This window comes from Haliotis rubra, unplaced genomic scaffold (genome assembly GCF_003918875.1).
Source record: "Haliotis rubra isolate DU_JTF1 unplaced genomic scaffold, ASM391887v1 Scf630, whole genome shotgun sequence".
In the NCBI taxonomy this organism is placed as follows: Eukaryota; Metazoa; Mollusca; class Gastropoda; order Lepetellida; family Haliotidae; genus Haliotis; species Haliotis rubra.
Genome location: NW_025767336.1, coordinates 38,191 through 58,592, shown reverse-complemented (window position 1 = coordinate 58,592; position 20,402 = coordinate 38,191). Strand labels below are relative to the sequence as shown.

Sequence of the window (20,402 nt, the reverse complement as noted above, 5' to 3'; positions counted from 1 at the left end):
TAGTTTGAGAAACTTGATTACAACACCAGCATATATGTATGTCTAGATCTATGTGGCAGAGCTGAAACATAGATGATGATACAATTTCCCCGAAGTATGGGGTCTTCATCACTCTGGAATCTCCTCCACCATGACGCTGACGTTCCATGAAGTAAACGGAATGCTGTTCCACGCGCGTTAAATCAAACTCACTCACTCGATGTAATGATCCTTCTTTCGCCTTGAAACTGAATTTAAGGATTACCGTAATTCTTCCAAACGAGAGTGTTTAGCCCAGCTGAACATTCAAAGTAAATACCATGTATCGAGTACTGTTATAATCTAAGACAGGACGACCAAGGTAGATCGATCGCCAGGCGTCTAAAGTTGTGGTTGTACATAACATGACATATATTGTATTGTGGCAAACATGCTTGTCCTGCTCCAGATAGTTTCAATATATTTTGCAATTGGTCAGGGTTTGTTTAGACACAGCGAATGTGTTATGACGTTGTATAGCTAATCACTCTTAGTACAAATGCAGAAATATTCAGAAGAAATAATTAAAATAAAAACATTGAAAATATAGAAATGAAGGACAAATAGAGAAAATGGTTGGCACATTCCATGTAATGCTGGTCCGCTGTTGTATATCTGCAAAATCAGAAATATTCAGAACAAAGGATTAAAATATAAACATTGAATAAAGTAAATCAAGAACAAATACAGAAACAATTCGTTGGCATATTTTATTAAATGCTGGTCCGCTGTTGATGGCGACATATCATCTCGTTCTCATTTCACAGCGGCACCCACACGGAAGCTGATGTGAGGAACAACGTTGCCGAGATGGACGACGTCTCTGTTGATGAGCTGGAATGGTATTCTGACATTCCAAGGACGGACACAGTCTTGGCCTATGAATCATCTGGTCGCAACTACCGGGATGGAGGTGAAGCTGCTGGAGTAGCGGATGATGTTTATGACGTTGCAGATGGAGGCGAACGGCAATCTCCTGCTGTTATTGACAATATATACTCCAAGTTATCACATGCTTAGATGTTGAGTATTTCGAAAATGTCTCTTTGCAGACTCATAGTTTGATCTGGTGCCTATGTGCTCACATTGATGTTGTGTTTGCCTGCCGCCGGATTAATCCACTGGACTTGCCTTGCTGATAGAGAGTAAATACTTACTTTTGTTATTTTGCACCTATCTTGAGGTAGACGTGAAACATAGTTTAGTTTCAAAAAGACTTCTAGCAATGTGCGGCAATTATTGCCCATAATATTATCAAAATGCAGCCGTGTCTTACAGGAGCCGTACATTAGTGTTATCAAGTTTATTTTTAACGAAGCACTCAGCACCATTTAAACTGTTTGGCGGTGAAATGTAAATAATCGAATCTGGACCAGACAATCCAGTGATCAACATCATGACCAAATTGATTACTTGCAAGTATGTTGCCAGCTTCAGTCTATGACGCTTTGTTTTTATCGCTGCTTGGAAACTGGAAGGAATTTCATATTTCCTTGTTTCACCTCCGCCAGTTTCCGTGTGTTAACATAACCTGCTTCATCCTTGTACTGTCTGGTTCAAGTATTAAACGTATTTTGTCATCTTGAAGCTGTTTTATTGGTTTTTTTTGTAAATTATGTCTAAACCCGCTTTAAGTGGCATGCTGTAGAGGGGGAAGTTAAATGTCAATCCATGTATTTTGTGCTTCGTATATTTAACCGCTCACAACACACCGGAAGTATGTACACTCGTTCATTGTAACCAGCAACCCCAAGGTTTCATATCATCAGATGTCTTCATCACGATTCCTCGAGTGCATCCACTCAAATGCTGCCCCTAATTAATTCACGTCGCTATGGAGTTGTCTTTAACTCGGAATCAGCTGTGACAAATGTTGGTCTGTGAAAAGAAGTGTCTGTTCGTTATTGCAAGTGTTTTATTTCAGAGCACATGGCAGCAGTTGGTTACATGGAGGCTGCCATCTTGTAAAAAAATCTACTAAAACTGAAACCTCTAACTGAAAAGTGGGAATGGTCAGCGGAATAAAAACTAAAGCGAAACAAATCAAATCCTTTCTAACACAGCCGCCCCCTTTGATATAAACTGAAAATGTCATCACTGTCACTTAAAGATTCACTTTACATCACTGTCAGCACACTCCGGTAAGCGTATGAGTCTGGTCACCGGTCTGGTAACTTCCTGGTCTCCGACAAGGACTGTTGCAGATCGAACCCTCCCATCATCACCTGGGTAAGCCCTGCTTACCCTTCCTACCCGCCATAAGGAACGAACGGTCTGAGGGTCTGCAATCATGACAACATCATTGCACATCAAGTTGTTGTGGTCAGGTTTATCTCCTTGCCACTTCTGTCGAACCTGTAGGGTTGGTAGGTAATATTTCACGAAGTGTTTCCAGAATTGATCAGCTAACACTTGGCTGTGGCGCCACCCTTTCCGACCAAGAAGCTCATCAGCAGGGTACACTACCTGTGGAAGGGATGCATCTCTACGTCCCATCAATAGAATGTTAGGAGTTATGGGGTCAACATCTTTGGCATCAGTAGACACATAGCCTAGTGGCTTTGAATTAAGTATTCCTTCAACCTCAATTAACACCGTCTGGAGCACAGATTCTGATACTGTCTGATCACCCAATGCAACCTTCAGTCCATTTTTGACAGACCTGATTTCCCTCTCCCATACTCCACCGAAGTGAGGAGCATAGGGGGGATTAAACTTGAATTTCACGTTGCATCCAGCTAGTTGGTTGGTTAAACTTTGTTCCATGGTCATCCAAGTTTCTCTCAGTTCTCTTTCTGCACCCTTGAAATTGCTGCCGCAATCTGAGAGGAGTTCATGGGGCTTGCCACGACGAGCCACAAAGCGCCGGAACGCCATCAGGAAGGCATCTGTACTCATACTGTCTAGTAAATCAAGATGTACTGCACGTGTTGTCATGAACTTGAAGATTACTCCCCACCTCTTCTCTGTGCGCCGTCCTATCTTGACTGCCATCGGCCCGAAACAATCCACTCCTGTGGAGTAAAAGGCAGGTTTGTACAAACGTAATCGTGAAGAAGGCAAGTCACTCATTTTGGGAAGTTGAGGTTGAGCTCGCCCCTTTCTGCATTTGACACATTTACGCTGATGTTGACGTATGGCTTCTCTGCCACGCAGAATCCAGAACTTTCGCCGGATTTCGGCCAAAATTCGCTCAGCACCGTAGTGCAACAGTCTTTCGTCAAAGTCTCTGATTATAAGTTGAGTGATCTCATGATGAGGATCCAACACCACTGGATGTTTGGCATCGCAACTCAGAGATTCTGCCTTCCGCAGTCTCCCTCCAACACGGATAACATTGTTGTCAGTATCATAGATAGGATCCAACTGAGCAAGTCGACTGTCGGTTGGTAACTTCTTATGAGACTGAAGGGCACCGAGTTCCTCAGGAAAGGAGTCACACTGGACTTTACGGAATAAGAACATCTCTGTTTTGATCCAATCAAAAGGTAATTGTGGGTCCTTGGCCGCCCCGTTAAGGATCTGCATGGTATCCCTAACAAACTGACTCCAGGTACTGTACTTGCTCACATCTGGAATCGTTGGGTTTTCAGTCATGGACATTGCGCAAAAGGTAGTCTTGACTTCACCACTCGTGTCCTTGATGGAGGTACTCATCACTATGTCAGGTGGCCACTCTTCTTGTGATCGTAGAAGGAAGGATGGACCATTCTTCCAAGAGGAAGAATTTGTAAGCTCCTCCAGGGTCTTGCCTCTAGTAAGATCATCAGCGGGGTTGTCTTTTGTGTTCACGTACCGCCAGTCCGCAACATTGGTTAGAGTTTGAATCTCTGCAACCCTGGTTCCAACAAATACTTTATATCTGCATGAATCAGATTTCAGCCAAGGCAGCACTGTTGTTGAATCACTCCACAAGGTGACTCTTTCAATTGGTAAGGTAAGTTCTCTGATCAGCATGTCTGCAAGTTGTGCTCCTACTAGAGCTGATGATAGTTCAAGTCGAGGTATGGAAAGTTGTCGTTTTGGAGCGACTCTGGATCTGGCTTGTACAAAGCTGATATAAACCGTTCCCTGATACACTGTCCGAAGGAAGGCAACTGCACCATACACACGTTCCGAGGCATCCGAGAAGATATGCAGCTGTTGAACTGAATTTGTAGTATCGACATGATGAGGTGTGTAACAACGTGGTAGATTAACCTTCTCCATGTCTGGTAGCTCATTTTCCCATGAACACCACTTCTCATATTCACTTCCCTCCACAATAGGTGCATCCCAATCTCTCTTCAATTTCCACAGATCTTGGACGATGACTTTAGCTCTTGCGGTGAAAGGAGTTAAATATCCTAAGGGGTCATACTGGCTGGCCAAGATTCGATATATGACTTTCATGGTGAGACAATCATGGCTAATCTCTTTTATCCTATATCCAAGCACATCACTGTCACATCGCCATTGGAGTCCCAAGGTTCCCTCCGTAAGTCCTGTCTCGCCAAGACTGAGCCAACGTTCACAATTGGCTGCCTTGTCCTCTGTAGGTAGATCAGCCACGACTGAGGGAATGTTGCTGATCCACTGTCTGAGGTGGAAGCCACCTTTATCCAGCAAAGCACTCATGTCATGTACTAAATCTTTGGCTTCTGCTGCAGTTGGAACGCTGTCTAAGCAGTTGTCCACATAGAAAGCTGTGGTGACTGATCTGTACACATCAGGGTTTTCCTCCTTGTGACCATGTGCATGTGTCTGCAGCGCATATATTGCACAGCAAGGGCTACAAGTAGTCCCGAATGGAAGCACTTGCCATTCATAAATGTTTGGTGGAACCGTCTGGTCCATGTTGCGCCAGATGAATCGTAGTAAGGGTCGGTTCTTTGGCAGTAATCTCACTTGGTGGAACATGGCCTTTATGTCACCGGAGATAGCTATGCTGTGCTGTCTGAAACGCAGTAAGACTCCAATCAAGGATGATCCAAGTTGAGGCCCAGGAAGTAAGTTCTCATTGAGGGTTCTGCCTTCATAGTTGTACGAGCAATTAAACACCAAACGATTCTTTCCATTGTGCTGTACAATGTGATGTGGAATGTACCAAGATTCATCACTTTTCTCAGCCTCTTCAGGGCTGATCATATTCACATAACCAGCATCTACCAATTTCTGGATCTCGTCCTTGTGTACGTAAGCTAGTTCAGGGTTTGACTGAAGTCGCCTTTCTGTGCGGATGAGGTTCTGTGTCACAGATTCTACTGTGGCATTAAGTGAAACTCCATTTCTAATCCTCAGCAGGGGTGTTGCATAGCGTACTACTTCATACATCTCCACTCTTTCTGTGAACGTCTCTAAAGTTTCTAAAGCTTGCTTGTCCTGCTTTGACCTGGTCACATCCTTTGTTCCATTGGGAACAGCATCTATCTGCCACATTTTTTCAACATTACTCCAAAGTTCTGGATCATGGTGAACACTGGAAGTGAGTAAACACTGCTCAGCTGTCTGTGACATCCGCGATAAGTGCATGTCTGCTTGGCCTTGTAAAGACCAGCCTAGTCGCGTATGTACAGCGACTGGTGCTCCCTTGGGCCCAAAGCGCACAGGTTCCTGCGGAAGAATCAGGTCTGCATAGTCCGAACCAATCAAAATCACAGGCTGTGCATTACAGATTGAGGGTAGGGGATAATCTCTTAAATGTGGCCATCTAACCTGCAAATCCTTCACTGGATAGGTGTATTCTGAGAGGCAGAGTGAAGGTGATGTGAAGGCATTTGATATAGGATACTGAATCTGTGGAGAGTCACCTGGTGATATGGAAAGGTTGACACTCTTCCCTGTACAATGGTAAGATTCATGCCTAATTGTGGACAGGAGGATTTCATCTGTTCTACCACAGAGTTTAAGCCTTTCCGCAGTTGCTGTCAAAATCATAGTTCACTGTGACCCATCATCCAGGACAGCATATGTTTCCATCCGACCACCTGGACCATGGAGGACAACCTTCACAACTTTCAACATAACAGAACATGGTTTGGAGGGTTGGTCAACATAAACCGCTGGTTTCTCTGCTATGACTGAATATACCATGTTAGTTTGGGCTTTAACCATGTTAACTGCATCATGGAGGACAGTCAAATGCAGTTCTTGGCAGGTGTGGCACACTTTCCTGAGTGTACAGTCTACCGTTTTGTGAGTACGTGCACACTTCGAGCACCGGTTCCCCTCTTTCATCCAACTGACAACTTGGTCCAATGAGAGTTTTTCAAACTCCTTGCAAGAGTTCAAATAGTGTTCTGAGGAAGAGCAGTAAGGGCAGTAGGCCCTGAACCTGGTCATCACCTTTGTTTCATCCCTACCCTTTGTACTGGGTGTAGGAGCATGGAAACTTGGGTTTCGTGAGTCAGATCGCGTATGGAAACTGGTCATCATTGTTGGTTCACTTTTCCGTGGTTGCACACGTCTGAATCGACCAATGTTCAAGGCTTTGTTACCACTGTCTGGTCGGTTGCCATCGTTATGATATGATGAGCTGACTTGACCGGATAGACGTCTAGCTTGAGATTTAATCTGAAGCCAATGACTAAACTGAGAAAGTGTGTAGGTTTGACTTGAGCGCTCCCCTATCACACCCGTCCTGATACAATGTTCGATGAAACTGTCTCTTAAACTCATTGGTAGCTTACTTAACAGTCTGTCCACATGAGAACCACACTGTAACTCTGCAATAACTGTCACCCTCGAGAGACTTCAACATCCCAACCAGGGAATGTACCGCGAGGGCAAAGTTCTCAAATGCCTCATTATCTCCAAACTTTACGAAAGGCATACTCAAAATTGCTCCAAGCTCTCCTTGAACTAACTGGCGAGGCTGACCATACTTGTTCTTGAGGGCTTCAAAGGCTTCAGAGTAAGGCTGTGGTGCATACATATATGCCTCTGCTAAACGTTTAGCTCTTCCACCCAGTCTGTCAAGCAACAACTGATACTTATACTGTTCAGTTAAATGAGTATGGACATTGACCAGATTATCCAGGGCCATTTTGAGAATAGCAAAGTCTTTTTCCTTCTCACTATCGAATAAAGGCAGTGTAGGCCGTGGAATCCCATATGACGACGAAATCAAAAGTTCAGTCATGTTTGGTGTCATAGGTGGACCATATCCATGAGGGAAACTTGGTGTACCAGAAGTTTCTGGTACAAAGGGTGCACCTCCAGAAGGTGGGTGAACTGGAGCACCTTGGAATGGCTCAGCAGCTATGTTCAGTGGCAAGGCTGGCTCATCATGTTTTACACAGGTTTTCTTCTCACATGGTACAGGCATGGTATTCTCAACAGAAAACAGAGTGGAAGGATTCACCTCTTGGTCAGACTTCTCTGTCTTGATAACAACTTTGTCTTGTTTGACCCGGTTTCCAACATTCGCCATTACAGTATGTTGACCTTGTGGTGATGAGGTAATAGTGGTGGAAGTGGTTACTGCAGTTGAAGGATTCAAACCCATTCCTATCATGGATGCCAAAAGATCTGCTTCCTTTAAGGAATTCTCTGCCTCACGGATCCTGCGTTGTCTACTCAGCTCCGTATTTCGTTTCTCACGCTGTCTTATCACCAAACGTTCAATCTCTTCTGCTCTCTTTCGAGCCTTCAGCATTTCCTCCTCTGCTTCCACACGAGCCAAATATGCTTTATCATTTAATAGCCTCATTTCTTCATCAACCTTGTCATCTTCCACAGCCTGTCTCTTTAGTTCAGCTAACTCTAGTTGTCTCCTCTGTCTGGTTAACTCTGCTGACTGGAGATCACTTAGTTTGGAGTTAAGTGACACATTTGACATATTTGAATGCCTGGACACATTTGAAGTTCTGGTTCTCACGGAGTGTTTAGTTTTGCAATCATCAGGCTTATCCACTGAGTGAACGGACGTTTCTATATTTCTGCCACCTGGGAGATCTAACACATAATCTGTCAAATGGTTAGGTAAATGTCTCTCTCGTGAGGATTGACGTAAAGGCACAGTACTCTGAATCAAACCTTGGGCAATTGTAGTTGAGGTTGTCACCGTTGATGTCCGGATTGGGGTTGTCTTCGTGATGCTATTGGTAACTGCATGGGAGACTGGGTTGGTTAGTCTATCCATGTTGGAAAATAGTGATTCATCACTAAAGACATGGGTCAGTGTTCTTCCATCCATCTGGCAACTTATCCGCCTCGCGGGACCATGAAAAGAAGTGTCTGTTCGTTATTGCAAGTGTTTTATTTCAGAGCACATGGCAGCAGTTGGTTACATGGAGGCTGCCATCTTGTAAAAAAATCTACTAAAACTGAAACCTCTAACTGAAAAGTGGGAATGGTCAGCGGAATAAAAACTAAAGCGAAACAAATCAAATCCTTTCTAACAGTCTGACCAATGTGTCAACGTGATGTCGTTATTCCCACAAACATATGATGTCCAATACTTTACAGGAAACAGGCATAGCTTTCCGTTCGGACATTCTTCAAAGCCAATGTTTACTTTGTTCCATTTTATACATAAGTGCTTTCTAAAGTCTCCAAGAATAAATCTTGCGAGTAACGCATTCCTTACCCATATGCACACACAGTCTCTCTCAATATATTTGAAACATTAAATCTGGGAAATATTTCCTTGACAGTGATTACATGTTCATCATCCCTGAGAGGGGGAAATAATACTTACAACTCCAGACGCTATTGTTGTATAACAAAGGTTGCCTCGGACACAACAGAGACACAGATTTCTCCAGGGTCACCTGCAGATGGTCAGTTTTATATACAGGTCGGTCAAATAAGTCCAACAACTAGGTAAGTATGGTGTGGCGTTGTAGTAGGGTGATTGAAGTTTACCGTTGTGTTCAACATTGTTGCTCACATGTAGCGAGTATGTACACACAAGTATGTGTGTGTGTGTGTGCGTGCGTGCGTGAGTGTGTGTGCTACATTGTGCCGAATGCATTCCTAAGTCTACAGATATATCATGCCACACTTTAAAACGGACACAACATAACATACATACTCCTATCTGAGCTTGTTTCATCCCATTTTGGGGCGGTACGGTAGCCCAGCGGTTAAAGCGTTCGCTCCTCGTCCACGGGTTCGATTCCTCAAATAGATTCTGCATATCTCTTGGACGTTAGTGTTTTCTGCATATCTCTTGGACGTTAGTGTTTCTGCATATCTCTTGGACGTTAATGTTTTCTGCATATCTCTTGGACGTTAGTGTTTTCTGCATATCTCTTGGACGTTAATGTTTTCTGCATATCTCTTGGACGTTGGACGTTTATGTCCTCTGCATTTCTCTTGGACGTTTATGTTTTCTGCATATCTCTTGGAGGTTAATGTTTTCAGCATATCTCTTGGACGTTTATGTTTTCAGCATATCTCTTGGACGTTTATGTTTTCAGCATATCTCTTGGAGGTTAATGTTTTCAGCATATCTCTTGGACGTTAATGTTTTCAGCATATCTCTTGGAGGTTAATGTTTTCAGCATATCTCTTGAAGGTTAATGTTTTCAGCATATCTCTTGAAGGTTAATGTTTTCAGCATATCTCTTGAAGGTTAATGTTTTCAGCATATCTCTTGGAGGTTAATGTTTTCAGCATATCTCTTGGAGGTTAACGTTTCAGCATATCGGACATTAATCTTTTTTCAGCATATCGTTAATGTTTTAAGCATATCTCTTGGAGGTTAACGTTTCCGGCATATCTCTTGTACGTTTATGTTTTCAGCATATCTCTTGGACGTTAATGTTTTCAGCATATCTCTTGGACGTTAATGTTTTCAGCATATCTCTTGGACGTTAACGTTTTCAGCATATCTCTTGTACGTTAATGTTTTCGGCATATCTCTTGGACGTTAACGTTTTCAGCATATCTCTTTTAGGTTAATGTTTTCAGCATATCTCTTGTACGTTTATGTTTTCAGCATATCTCTTGGACGTTAATGTTTTCAGCATATCTCTTGGACGTTAATGTTTTCAGCATATCTCTTGGACGTTTACGTTTTCAGCATATCTCTTGGAGGTTAATGTTTTCAGCATATCTCTTGGACGTTAATGTTTTCAGAATATCTCTTGGAGGTTAATGTTTTCAGCATATCTCTTGGAGGTTAATGTTTTCAGCATATCTCTTGGACGTTCATGTTTTCAGCATATCTCTTGGACGTTTATGTTTTCAGCATATCTCTTGGAGGTTAGTGTTTTCAGCATATCTCTTGAAGGTTAACGTTTTCAGCATATCTCTTGGATGTTAATGTTTTCAGCATATCTCTTGAAGGTTAACGTTTTCAGCATATCTCTTGGAGGTTAACGTTTTCAGCATATCTCTTGAAGGTTAACGTTTTCAGCATATCTCTTGGACGTTCATGTTTTCAGCATATCTCTTGAAGGTTAACGTTTTCAGCATATCTCTTGGATGTTAATGTTTTCAGCATATCTCTTGAAGGTTAACGTTTTCAGCATATCTCTTGGAGGTTAACGTTTTCAGCATATCTCTTGGAGGTTAATGTTTTCAGCAAATCTCTTGGACGTTTATGTTTTCAGCATATCTCTTGGAGGTTAATGTTATCAGCATATCTCTTGGAGGTTTATGTTTTCAGCATATCTCTTGGACGTTTATGTTTTCAGCATATCTCTTGGAGGTTAATGTTTTCAGCATATCTCTTGGACGTTTATGTTTTCAGCATATCTCTTGGAGGTTAATGTTTTCAGCATATCTCTTGGATGCTAATGTTTTCAGCATATCTCTTGGATGTTTATGTTTTACATTCAATGGTTGTTGTTTCCTTGTTTGCGCTGATAGGTCATGTTCCTTGTCACAAATTGTCCTTTCAGGTCAGTTTAGGTCAACGGAATGGCCGACCTGAAGAAGCTTTGCCTATGGATAACACACGTGGTACTTTATACTGAAGGTAGGACGTCTATCGTTAATATTGCTCATCTGGTCTCGTTACATAGTTGTAAGATATAGTAGGCCTTGTTTCAATAACTTAGAGTTTGTCAGTTGTGTTGCTCAAAAGCATATCGACCACTACAATAACTTTTAGAAAGGATCAGGCTTAGAACTACCAACGCTATTTACACATATTAAATCCTATTCAGTTATCATCTTATCAATACCTATAGCCTTCATTTCAGCTGGTCCATGTATGAACGACCAGCACTGTTCAGACTGTGACAACACGACGGAACATTGCCTCACTGAGTGTGACACGGGGTACTTTGATCTGAAATGTTTCTCTGTGTGCGATGGTCACTGTAATGGTAACCTGTGTAATCAATCTGCCGACGGTAGTGGACGGTGCACCGAGGGTTGTGAGCCAGGATATCAAGGTTCTCTGTGCAACATACCATGTGACAGTCCAGGAGGTAGCTGTACAGCATGTCCAGGTGGTTGTGATGGAGCATATTGTCAGCTGGGCTCATCCTGTATGTCTGGATGTGTAGACTCCTACTACGGGACTGGCTGTAAGACATGTTCAAGTGGATGTACGTCATGCAACAGGTCGACAGGGACATGTGATGAGAAATCAGGTAGGTATTATTCTATGGCTGTATGTAATGTTAATACAGTTATATCAATTGGTATTCACTACGGGAATGACTGTAACTGGTAGCTGTTAGTCCTTTGACTAGGTAGTACTATTACTGTATACTCCTCAAGGAGTTGATAATGGATGACTCTCCTCCCTCAATGAAGTGTCCGTATACAATAAGTGTGGTAAAGTAGGGATGTACATAGGTCATAGTCTGGGTTGTGCAAGATGGCTTTTATTTTGTGCTACCAGTCGCCGCTCATGCATTAACAGGACTAGCTGTAGCCTGTTTCCTTTATTGTTTTAACAACTTAACCCCGTTGTGTGGTAGGTATCAACATGGCTATAGCACTATCTACAGGGCTAGCTGTAGCCTCTCCGTTATTGTATTAACTCGTTAACCCCGTTGTTGGGTAGGTATCAACGTGGAACTGGCTATAGCACTATCTACAGGACTAGCTGTAGACTCTCTCCTTTATTGTATTAACTCGTTAACCCCGTTGTTTGGTAGGTATCAACGTGGAACTGGCTACAGCACTATCTACAGGACTAGCTACAGCCTCTCTCCTTTATTGTATTAACTCACAAGAGTCCATCCAAAAGCTCCAACAAATCCAGAACACAGCTGCCCACATAGTTACTCTCCAACCAAACGCATTGACTATAAGATCCTTACACTTGCTTATCAGTCCATTCATGGTATTGCACCAGTGTATCTTCAAGAACTCCTCTCTCCTTACATGCCAACAAGAACACTGCGTCCATCCTCGGCTAATATGCTCTATGTACCAAAGTGGAACCTAAAATTATTTGGCTGCAAGTCTTACCAGAACATGGCATCAGTCAAATGGAATTCCCTCCCTGATGAACGTAAGCTGTCTCCAACCCTTGAAAACTTTAAGTGCCATCTCAAAACCTTTCTTTACAAAACGTTCTATGGACTTCAATAATGCCTTATTGATTGTTAGCGCTATGAGCATACCTGGTGTGGAGTTTGGCGCTATATAAATGGACACATTATTATTATTATTATTATTAACTCGTTAACCTCGTTGTTTGGTAGGTATCAACGTGGAACTGGCTATAGCACTATCAACAGGACTAGCTGTAGCCTCTCTCCTTTATTGTATTAACTCGTTAACCCCGTTGTTGGGTAGGTATCAGCGTGGAACTGGCTACAGCACTATCTACAGGACTAGCTGTAGCCTCTCTCCTTTATTGTATTGACTCGTTAACCCCGTTGTTTGGTAGGTATCAACGTGGAACTGGCTACATCACTATCTACAGGACTAGCTGTAGACTCTCTCCTTTATTGTATTATCTCGTTAACCCCGTTGTTTGGTAGGTTTCAACGTGTAACCGGCTACAGCACTATCTACAGGACTAGCTACATCCTCTCTCCTTTATTGTATTATCTCGTTAACCCCGTTGTTTGGTAGGTTTCAACGAGGAACCGGCTACAGCACTATCTACAGGACTAGCTGTAGCCTCTCTCCTTTATTGTATTAACTCGTTAACCCCGTTGTTGGGTAGGTATCAGCGTGGAACTGGCTACAGCACTATCTACAGGACTAGCTGTAGACTCTCTCCTTTATTGTATTAACTCGTTAACCCCGTTGTTGGGTAGGTATCACCGTGGAACTGGCTACAGCACTATCTACAGGACTAGCTGTAGCCTCTCTCCTTTTCATGGTAATGGCCACTCTGGCTGCGTGCTGCAGTTACTGTCAACGTTTGAGATCAGAAAGGTGAGTGAGGGAATGAACGAACCACGATATTCTGTGATTGACAGTACCGCGTGCTTGTTAGAAGAGTTCACTGTGTAATTACTGGGGTGGCCAGCCTTCGTGGTGTAGTGCTTAGAGCGTGAGCTCGGAGAGTGGAAGGTCGCGGGTTCGATCCCCGACCGCGTCATACCAAAAGACGTCAAAATATGGTCCCTGCCTGTCGCTCGGCATTAATGGGTACAGCAAGGACTGTTCGGCTCGGAGTCAGTATAATGTGTCTGAGTGGGGTATTCATGCTTCACTGCGGCATAGTATCTCATTGGGCTGAACTATAAAACCAGCTTCAGTCTGGGCTAGTACAAGCAGCTGCACACACACACATCCACACGGATGCACGTCGTCATATGAGCGAAATATTCTCAAGCACGACGTTAAACCCAATTCCCACCTCACTGGGGTGGTCAGTGTTCAAGGGATGAATGTGTCTCTGTTTGTATTGACGGGGTGGTATGTAGTTCGTGGTATTAACCTCTGGTTTACATAGCCCAGCTCAAACAGCTGACAGACAAACCTGATGTCGCTGGGCTAACTGCTGCAGTACACGGAAGATTCAGTGCATTATTATATTCCGGTTTTGATTCACGTTGAAGTGATGTTACTATTTCCTTATCTCTTGTCATTATTGCAAGACACAACTTGAATGGACCATAGGTTTGATAAATGCATGACACAAGTAGACACATTGGACTTGCTTGACAGAGTTTTGCTGATTTTCATACAAAATGAATAAGGAATATGAATGTCACACGTCTACATACACCGGGAGTGATTTGTGAGGGTAAAATATAATATGTCCTCAAACCATTGACAGGCTAAAACGAAGAAACCAACCAAGTCAGCGAGTCTGACCTTCTGATCCCGTTAGTCGCCTCTTATGTCGCCACCTACGAGAAGCAGAGTTTACTGAATTCATCACTAGTTGAATGTGCAACATGAATTGTTGGGCTATGGAAATAAATGGTTTTATCTGTCCTCACAATTGTATCGCAAATGAGAAGTGAAAAATCGACTGAAACTGAAGACAATGACACCATCTGCGGACTGGAGACAGGTTACACTGGAGACAGGTTAGACTGGAGACAGGCTACACTGGAGACAGGCTACACTGGACAGGTTACACTGGAGACAGGCTACACTGGAGACAGGTTACACTGGAGACAGGCTACACTGGAGACAGGTTACACTGGAGACAGGCTACACTGGAGACAGGCTAGACTGGAGACAGGCTACACTGGAGACAGGCTACACTGGAGACAGGCTACACTGGAGACAGGTTACACTGGAGACAGGCTACACTGGAGACAGGCTACACTGGAGGCAGGCGAGACTGGAGACAGGCTACACTGGAGACAGGTTACACTGGAGACAGGCTAGACTGGAGACAGGCTAGACTGGAGACAGGTTACACTGGAGACAGGCTACACTGGAGACAGGTTACACTGGAGACAGGCTACACTGGAGACAGGCTACACTGGAGACAGGTTACAATGGAGACAGGTGTGGCTACACTGGAGACAGGTTACACTGGAGACAGGCTAGACTGGAGACAGGCTAGACTGGAGACAGGTTACACTGGAGACAGGCTACACTGGAGACAGGTTACAATGGAGACAGGTTACACTGGAGACAGGCTACACTGGAGACAGGCTACACTGGAGACAGGTTACACTGGAGACAGGCTACACTGGAGATAGCTTACACTGGAGACAGGCTACACTGGGGACAGGTTACAATGGAGACAGGTTACAATGGAGACAGGTTACACTGGAGACAGGTTACACAGGAGACAGGCTACACTGGAGACAGGCTACACTGGAGACAGGCTACACTGGAGACAGGTTACACTGGAGTCAGGTTACACTGGAGTCAGGTTACACTGGAGACAGGCTACACTGGAGACAGGTTACACTGGAGACAGGTTACACTGGAGACAGGTTACATGGCTTCGGACGTGGTCAGATGTTTCCACGTATCCCTAAACACCATCACACGACTATGGAATCCTTACCAGATGCAGGGGTCAGATGTTTCCACGTATCGCCAAACACCATCACAATACTATGGAATCCTTATCAGATGGAGGGGTCAGATGTTTCCACACATCCCCAAACACCATCACAAGACTATGGAATCCTTATCAGATGCAGGGGTCAGATGTTTCCACGTATCGCCAAACACCATCACAATACTATGGAATCCTTAACAGATGCAGGGGTCAGATGTTTCCACACATCCCCAAACACCATCACAAGACTATGGAATCCTTACCAGATGCAGGGGTCAGATGTTTCCACGTATCGCCAAACACCATCACAATACCATGGAATCCTTATCAGATGAAGGGGTCAGATGTTTCCACGCATCCCCAAACACCATTACAAGACTAAGTAGCCCTTATCTGATGCAGGGGTCAACACGTGACCTATCCAGATCCAGTCGACCACGTGTCACAACTACAGCACACAAAATATTTTGGCAGGTTCGTGGCTCACGTGATGGACACACCATGGCCGCTTCTACACCTACGTCATATTAAAGGTTTTAAATCGGTTCGTGATTTTCAAGCCTTTCAAGTTGTGAAACGTCACTCCAGGACGTTCTGTTGTAAAGAACAATAAAGCTGCCATATACAATATCTCGTCTCGGTACCTGACAGCATTCAAGTTCCTCTCAATCACAATAATTGACGGCCTTGCTGTCCCAGTCAGCCTCCTGAACACTAGGGCGTCTTGCACAGATGCCATAGACGTAAATTCCCACCCCACCCCCAGAACATTTGGGCGTCTTGCACACATGCCATAGACGTAAAATCCCACCCCATCCCCTGAACACTTGGGCGTCTTGCACACATGCCATAGACGTAAAATCCCACCCCACCCCTACAACATTTGGGCGTCTTGCAAGTCGTCAAACTGTTTCCTATTCTCGCAGATACACTTCTTCAATTTAACGTGGGGTCGTTAGTGGCTGGTGTTCACAAGGAGGTCGGTTTGTAAGTTGATTCTTCTGCTGAAACGTCGACATAATTGCCAAATTATGTTTCGACTCACCGAGTATCGTGACGCTGTGGTATCACGCTTAATTATACACATACACATAATTATAATCTCATTCCCGTTTGGACACAACTTAACACAACTTGTCGTTAAGGCAAGATGATACGCTATCCATCTCTACGTGTTTCCCGTTATTTATCTTCAGTGGTAACCAATAAACATTCATTCCTGATCACATATGTAGTCTAAACAAGCCTATCGATCGCAGCTTTCAAAGAATACAAAGAGAGAGATAACAACGTATGTGCGTCGATATGTCATCCGTGAATTTCTACACAACACCTTTCAAACATTTGCAGGTTCCAGCTGTACGTCACTCCCACCCAGGACATGGACGTGTCCCCAGGGGCAGGAGATGCTGCTCAGTACGATGTCGTTGATGAAGCAAAGATGTACGACGGGCTCACCTGTGAGGGACAACCTGCTTCTGCCAGCTGTTCTGGCTGTGAGGGACAACCTGCCTCTGCCAGCTGTTCTGGCTGTGAGGGACAACCTGCCTCTGCCAGCTGTTCTGGCTATGAGGAGTTGAGGTCGGTACATAAGTAGAATTCATCAAGTGACCTGGAAAGTGCAGACACCGCTGTGAGCGAGAACGTGTCAGTTGAAGCTTTGTTTGTTTGTTTAACGCAGCAATCGAGAACATTCGAACTGTCTGGACCAGACAACTCAGTAATCAACGTGATGAACATCGATTAACGCAAAATTAATGAGATACAATGACATGTGTCAGCGATACCAACCGTTACCGGTAGACGCCTCTTACCACAAGCAATGAATGATTGTACTGCGGTAATGTTTTCATGCAAACGGGGTTGGTAGTTTTGACTAATGGTACAGGTATCCCTGCTGTCCCTCGATCAAACAACTCTGTATGATGTAGAGGATGGGGGTGTAGACTAATGGTACAGGTATCCCTGCTGTCCCTCGATCAAACAACTCTGTATGATGTAGAGGATGGGGGTGTTTTCCTTTTAAACCGGTATTCGGACATATAGCTCCGTGCCGATTGGTTTCTTCAGAGCAGATGGCTGTTTCATTGTTGTAAATATTGTCTTTAATTGGTTTTGTGAATAAATAGTGTATTGCATTTTCGTCTTGGTTTTTATATCGAACTCAACGAGCAAGTGATTCTTCATTAGTGCATTGCACCATGTATATAGGCTGCGCCCCACTATCGCACGCAATAATCATATACGGGCCCACATAGCGACTGGATTTTATTTGCTAACAGCAACAATTGTTTATTGTTCACAGATATGGAAATACATACCCAGAACTTCTGAGTTGTTCCTTGTACCAATTCGCGAGTTCTTAAGAAAGAAATCTATTTTAAATTACCTGGTGATACCTCGCGCTTTGATTTGACAAACTGCGCTCTGATATTTCGAACAAGACTGGCTTTTGACCTAATAAATAGCATATAAATTCATCTAATATTCATAATGTAATATTAATTCTATATAATACAATGCAAGATTTTGCCATGTGAATCCAACACTCGAGTCACCAAATCAAACTCATACCACTCATGATATAATTGAATAACTATCACAAACCACTAATGTCAACCTAAAGGTCACACACACAGACACACACACACACCGGCCGGAAGGAGACTCATTCCAAATGGAGGTGGGCTTAAGGGTTGAAAACTCACTGTCAAAATCGATTAGGTCACAAAAAGGTCACACACGACGTCATAAAAACAAAATGGCAGATGCATACACACGCTCCCATCCACAACACATATAGTATCTATATAGCTACATTAAAGAAGACATCTGTCATCCTCAACCACCAGATTCCCTTCCTCAGCCGACACATGGAAGCAAAGGCCAAGGGTATGCCCAATTTGGTCACCTTTTACGACCAGCAATGGGGTGCCATGGTCTATTCTACCCCGGGTCTGTACGGGGGAAGATGTATTAGCGTTATCCAGCACCCACCACGAGGAGGTTGCTCTTCACGGGTGCTAGAGAGGCAGTGAGAAGCCTGTCTCAATAAAAAATTTAAAATGGTCACTTGCAAAGGGGTTTAAATTTTCTCAAACAAAAACTAATTGTATACATTTTTGCAGAAAATATGAACCGCATGAATAACCATAATTATGTTTAAACGGCACCCAAATCAACGTTGTAAAGGAGGCCAAGTTCTCGGATCTTATTTTCGACTCACATTTAACTTTTCTGCCACATATCAAATCCCTTAAAGCTAAATGACTGAAGGCACTTAATCAGTTAAAAGTCGTTTCAAATTCTAAGTGGGAAGGGTACCAAACTACCCTCCTACACTTATATAGATCGCTAATCCGCTCCAGAGGGTCTGTATTATCTTGACGTATTCCGCCTTTTGGAATACAGGTGAAACCTTTCCCGTCGGCTGCTGGCATTAAGCATCCATCTTGTTTTCTCCTCCTCTTCGGTAATTGGTGAGGCCACGAGCAGAGCTTAAACTTACAACTTACTAGAAATCAGAAACAAATGAATTACAACAATTTAACCAATTATAAAGTAAATTATATTGCCTACATAATCCTTATTAACAGATGATGAAAGATGATGAAAGGATGGCCTCTGCCACTGTCAGTGGATCCTCAAAATCTTCTAGAACACCGGATAACAGATCTATTTTACAGCAGAAGCAAACGCCATCTTAGCAGCCCTTAAATATACATAAGACACCCTAAACATAAACAATACGTAATATTCTCAGAATCCCTATCATGCCCTAAGTCTATCAAAAATCTATCTAGTAAACATCCACTTTTTTAAATGACATTGTTGAATTATATAATGACCTTGCAACTGGCCAATACGACATCGTCTTTGTTGGAATCAATGGTAACAGGATGGTGACACCACTTCTTATACCATACTCAGATTATAAAGCTGTGATTAGATCTTTCATCTTAGATCTGATGCAAATAAACACCAACGTAGGTATTAATAAATTACATGAAATAAAACCTTATGTTAGTCCTGATTTGAGGGGTCATTTTACGTCATATTGGCCATACACACATGAGTATTTGATAACAGGTAAGGATCCTCCATTTGTCATCCCTTGTGATGACAGAATCATGGTCAAGCAATTTGTACGATAGAAATGGAAAACGTAATTGGGTCACAGATGTTGAGCATTTACTATTTTCAACTGGTTTCGGTTATATATGGCCAGAACAGTGCATCGATTCGCATCCAAATTTTCTCATTTCCATTAAACAAAGGTTCAAAGATATATGTCTCCAGAATTGGCTTGACCAATGATCTGTATCAAGTATATGTTTTATTACAGAATGTTTAAAACAATCTATATACAATGGGACCTATTTACCATCTTTGAATGTTCTGAAATATAGAATAACGCTTACAAACATCCGTTGCTCATCCCATGATTTGTTAGTAGAAACAGGTAGCTATATTGGAATACAGAGATAAGATAGAATATGTAAAATGTGTGATTTGAATCTAATTGGCGATGAATATCATTGTGCCTGTAAAGCCTACCACACTTTGAGAAATGAGTATACTGAGAAATATGACTTTGTGCATCATAATATTCATACATTTATATCTCTATTAACCTATTCTAGCAAGGAACATCTAGAAAAAAATGTCAATGTTTCTATATCATGTGTTTCTTAAAGTGCAAATACAAACTGATTGGCTGTATCGATTAAGGGCTAAATATTTTAGTGCAAAAACAGTAAAAAATATCTTTAGTAATGTAAATTATCATTTAATTATCAATTTTTTAAGAAGAAATAGAACTTAATGAACATTTTGATTGTTATGTATTGTAGATAGATGTATTTTTTTATTATTGAAATTGAAATTAGTAACTGAGATTGTTATATATTTAGTGCCTGTGTCCTCAAAGAAGGTTAAAGTATCGTACAACTATTGTCCTCCTGGTTGGGTACGTATGTCCCGAAACATTCAAAGGAAATTTAATCTTACTTGATGTTTATAACGTAATATTTTTGTTATTTGAAATTATGCCTAAATG

At 42.7% G+C, this 20,402-nt stretch overlaps 2 protein-coding genes across 2 annotated transcripts in view; both read left to right on the top strand.

Annotated features, from left to right (window-relative positions):
- LOC124256595 (multiple epidermal growth factor-like domains protein 6) overlaps nt 1-20,402 on the top strand; it is a 70,694-nt gene that overhangs the window by 27,143 nt on the left and 23,149 nt on the right. The gene's annotated exons all lie outside the window — the stretch shown is intronic.
- LOC124256596 (scavenger receptor class F member 1-like) lies at nt 8,692-17,481 on the top strand. The gene is made up of 5 exons (XM_046690576.1): nt 8,692-8,823; nt 10,851-10,927; nt 11,154-11,549; nt 13,179-13,299; nt 16,694-17,481. The coding sequence occupies exons 2-5, from the start codon at nt 10,870-10,872 to the stop codon at nt 16,938-16,940; spliced, it is 822 nt and encodes a 273-aa protein (XP_046546532.1). The 5' UTR covers nt 8,692-8,823; nt 10,851-10,869; the 3' UTR covers nt 16,941-17,481.

What these genes read in the sequence shown, in the direction of transcription:
- LOC124256596 (XM_046690576.1), top strand. Translation starts at nt 10,870, where the DNA reads ATGGCCGACCTGAAGAAGCTTTGCCTATGGATAACACACGTGGTACTT. An exon ending in CGTGGTACTTTATACTGAAG is followed by an intron (nt 10,928 to 11,153) that starts GTAGGACGTCTA and finishes CCTTCATTTCAG; the next exon opens with CTGGTCCATGTATGAACGAC. An exon ending in CAACGTTTGAGATCAGAAAG is followed by an intron (nt 13,300 to 16,693) that starts GTGAGTGAGGGA and finishes AAACATTTGCAG; the next exon opens with GTTCCAGCTGTACGTCACTC.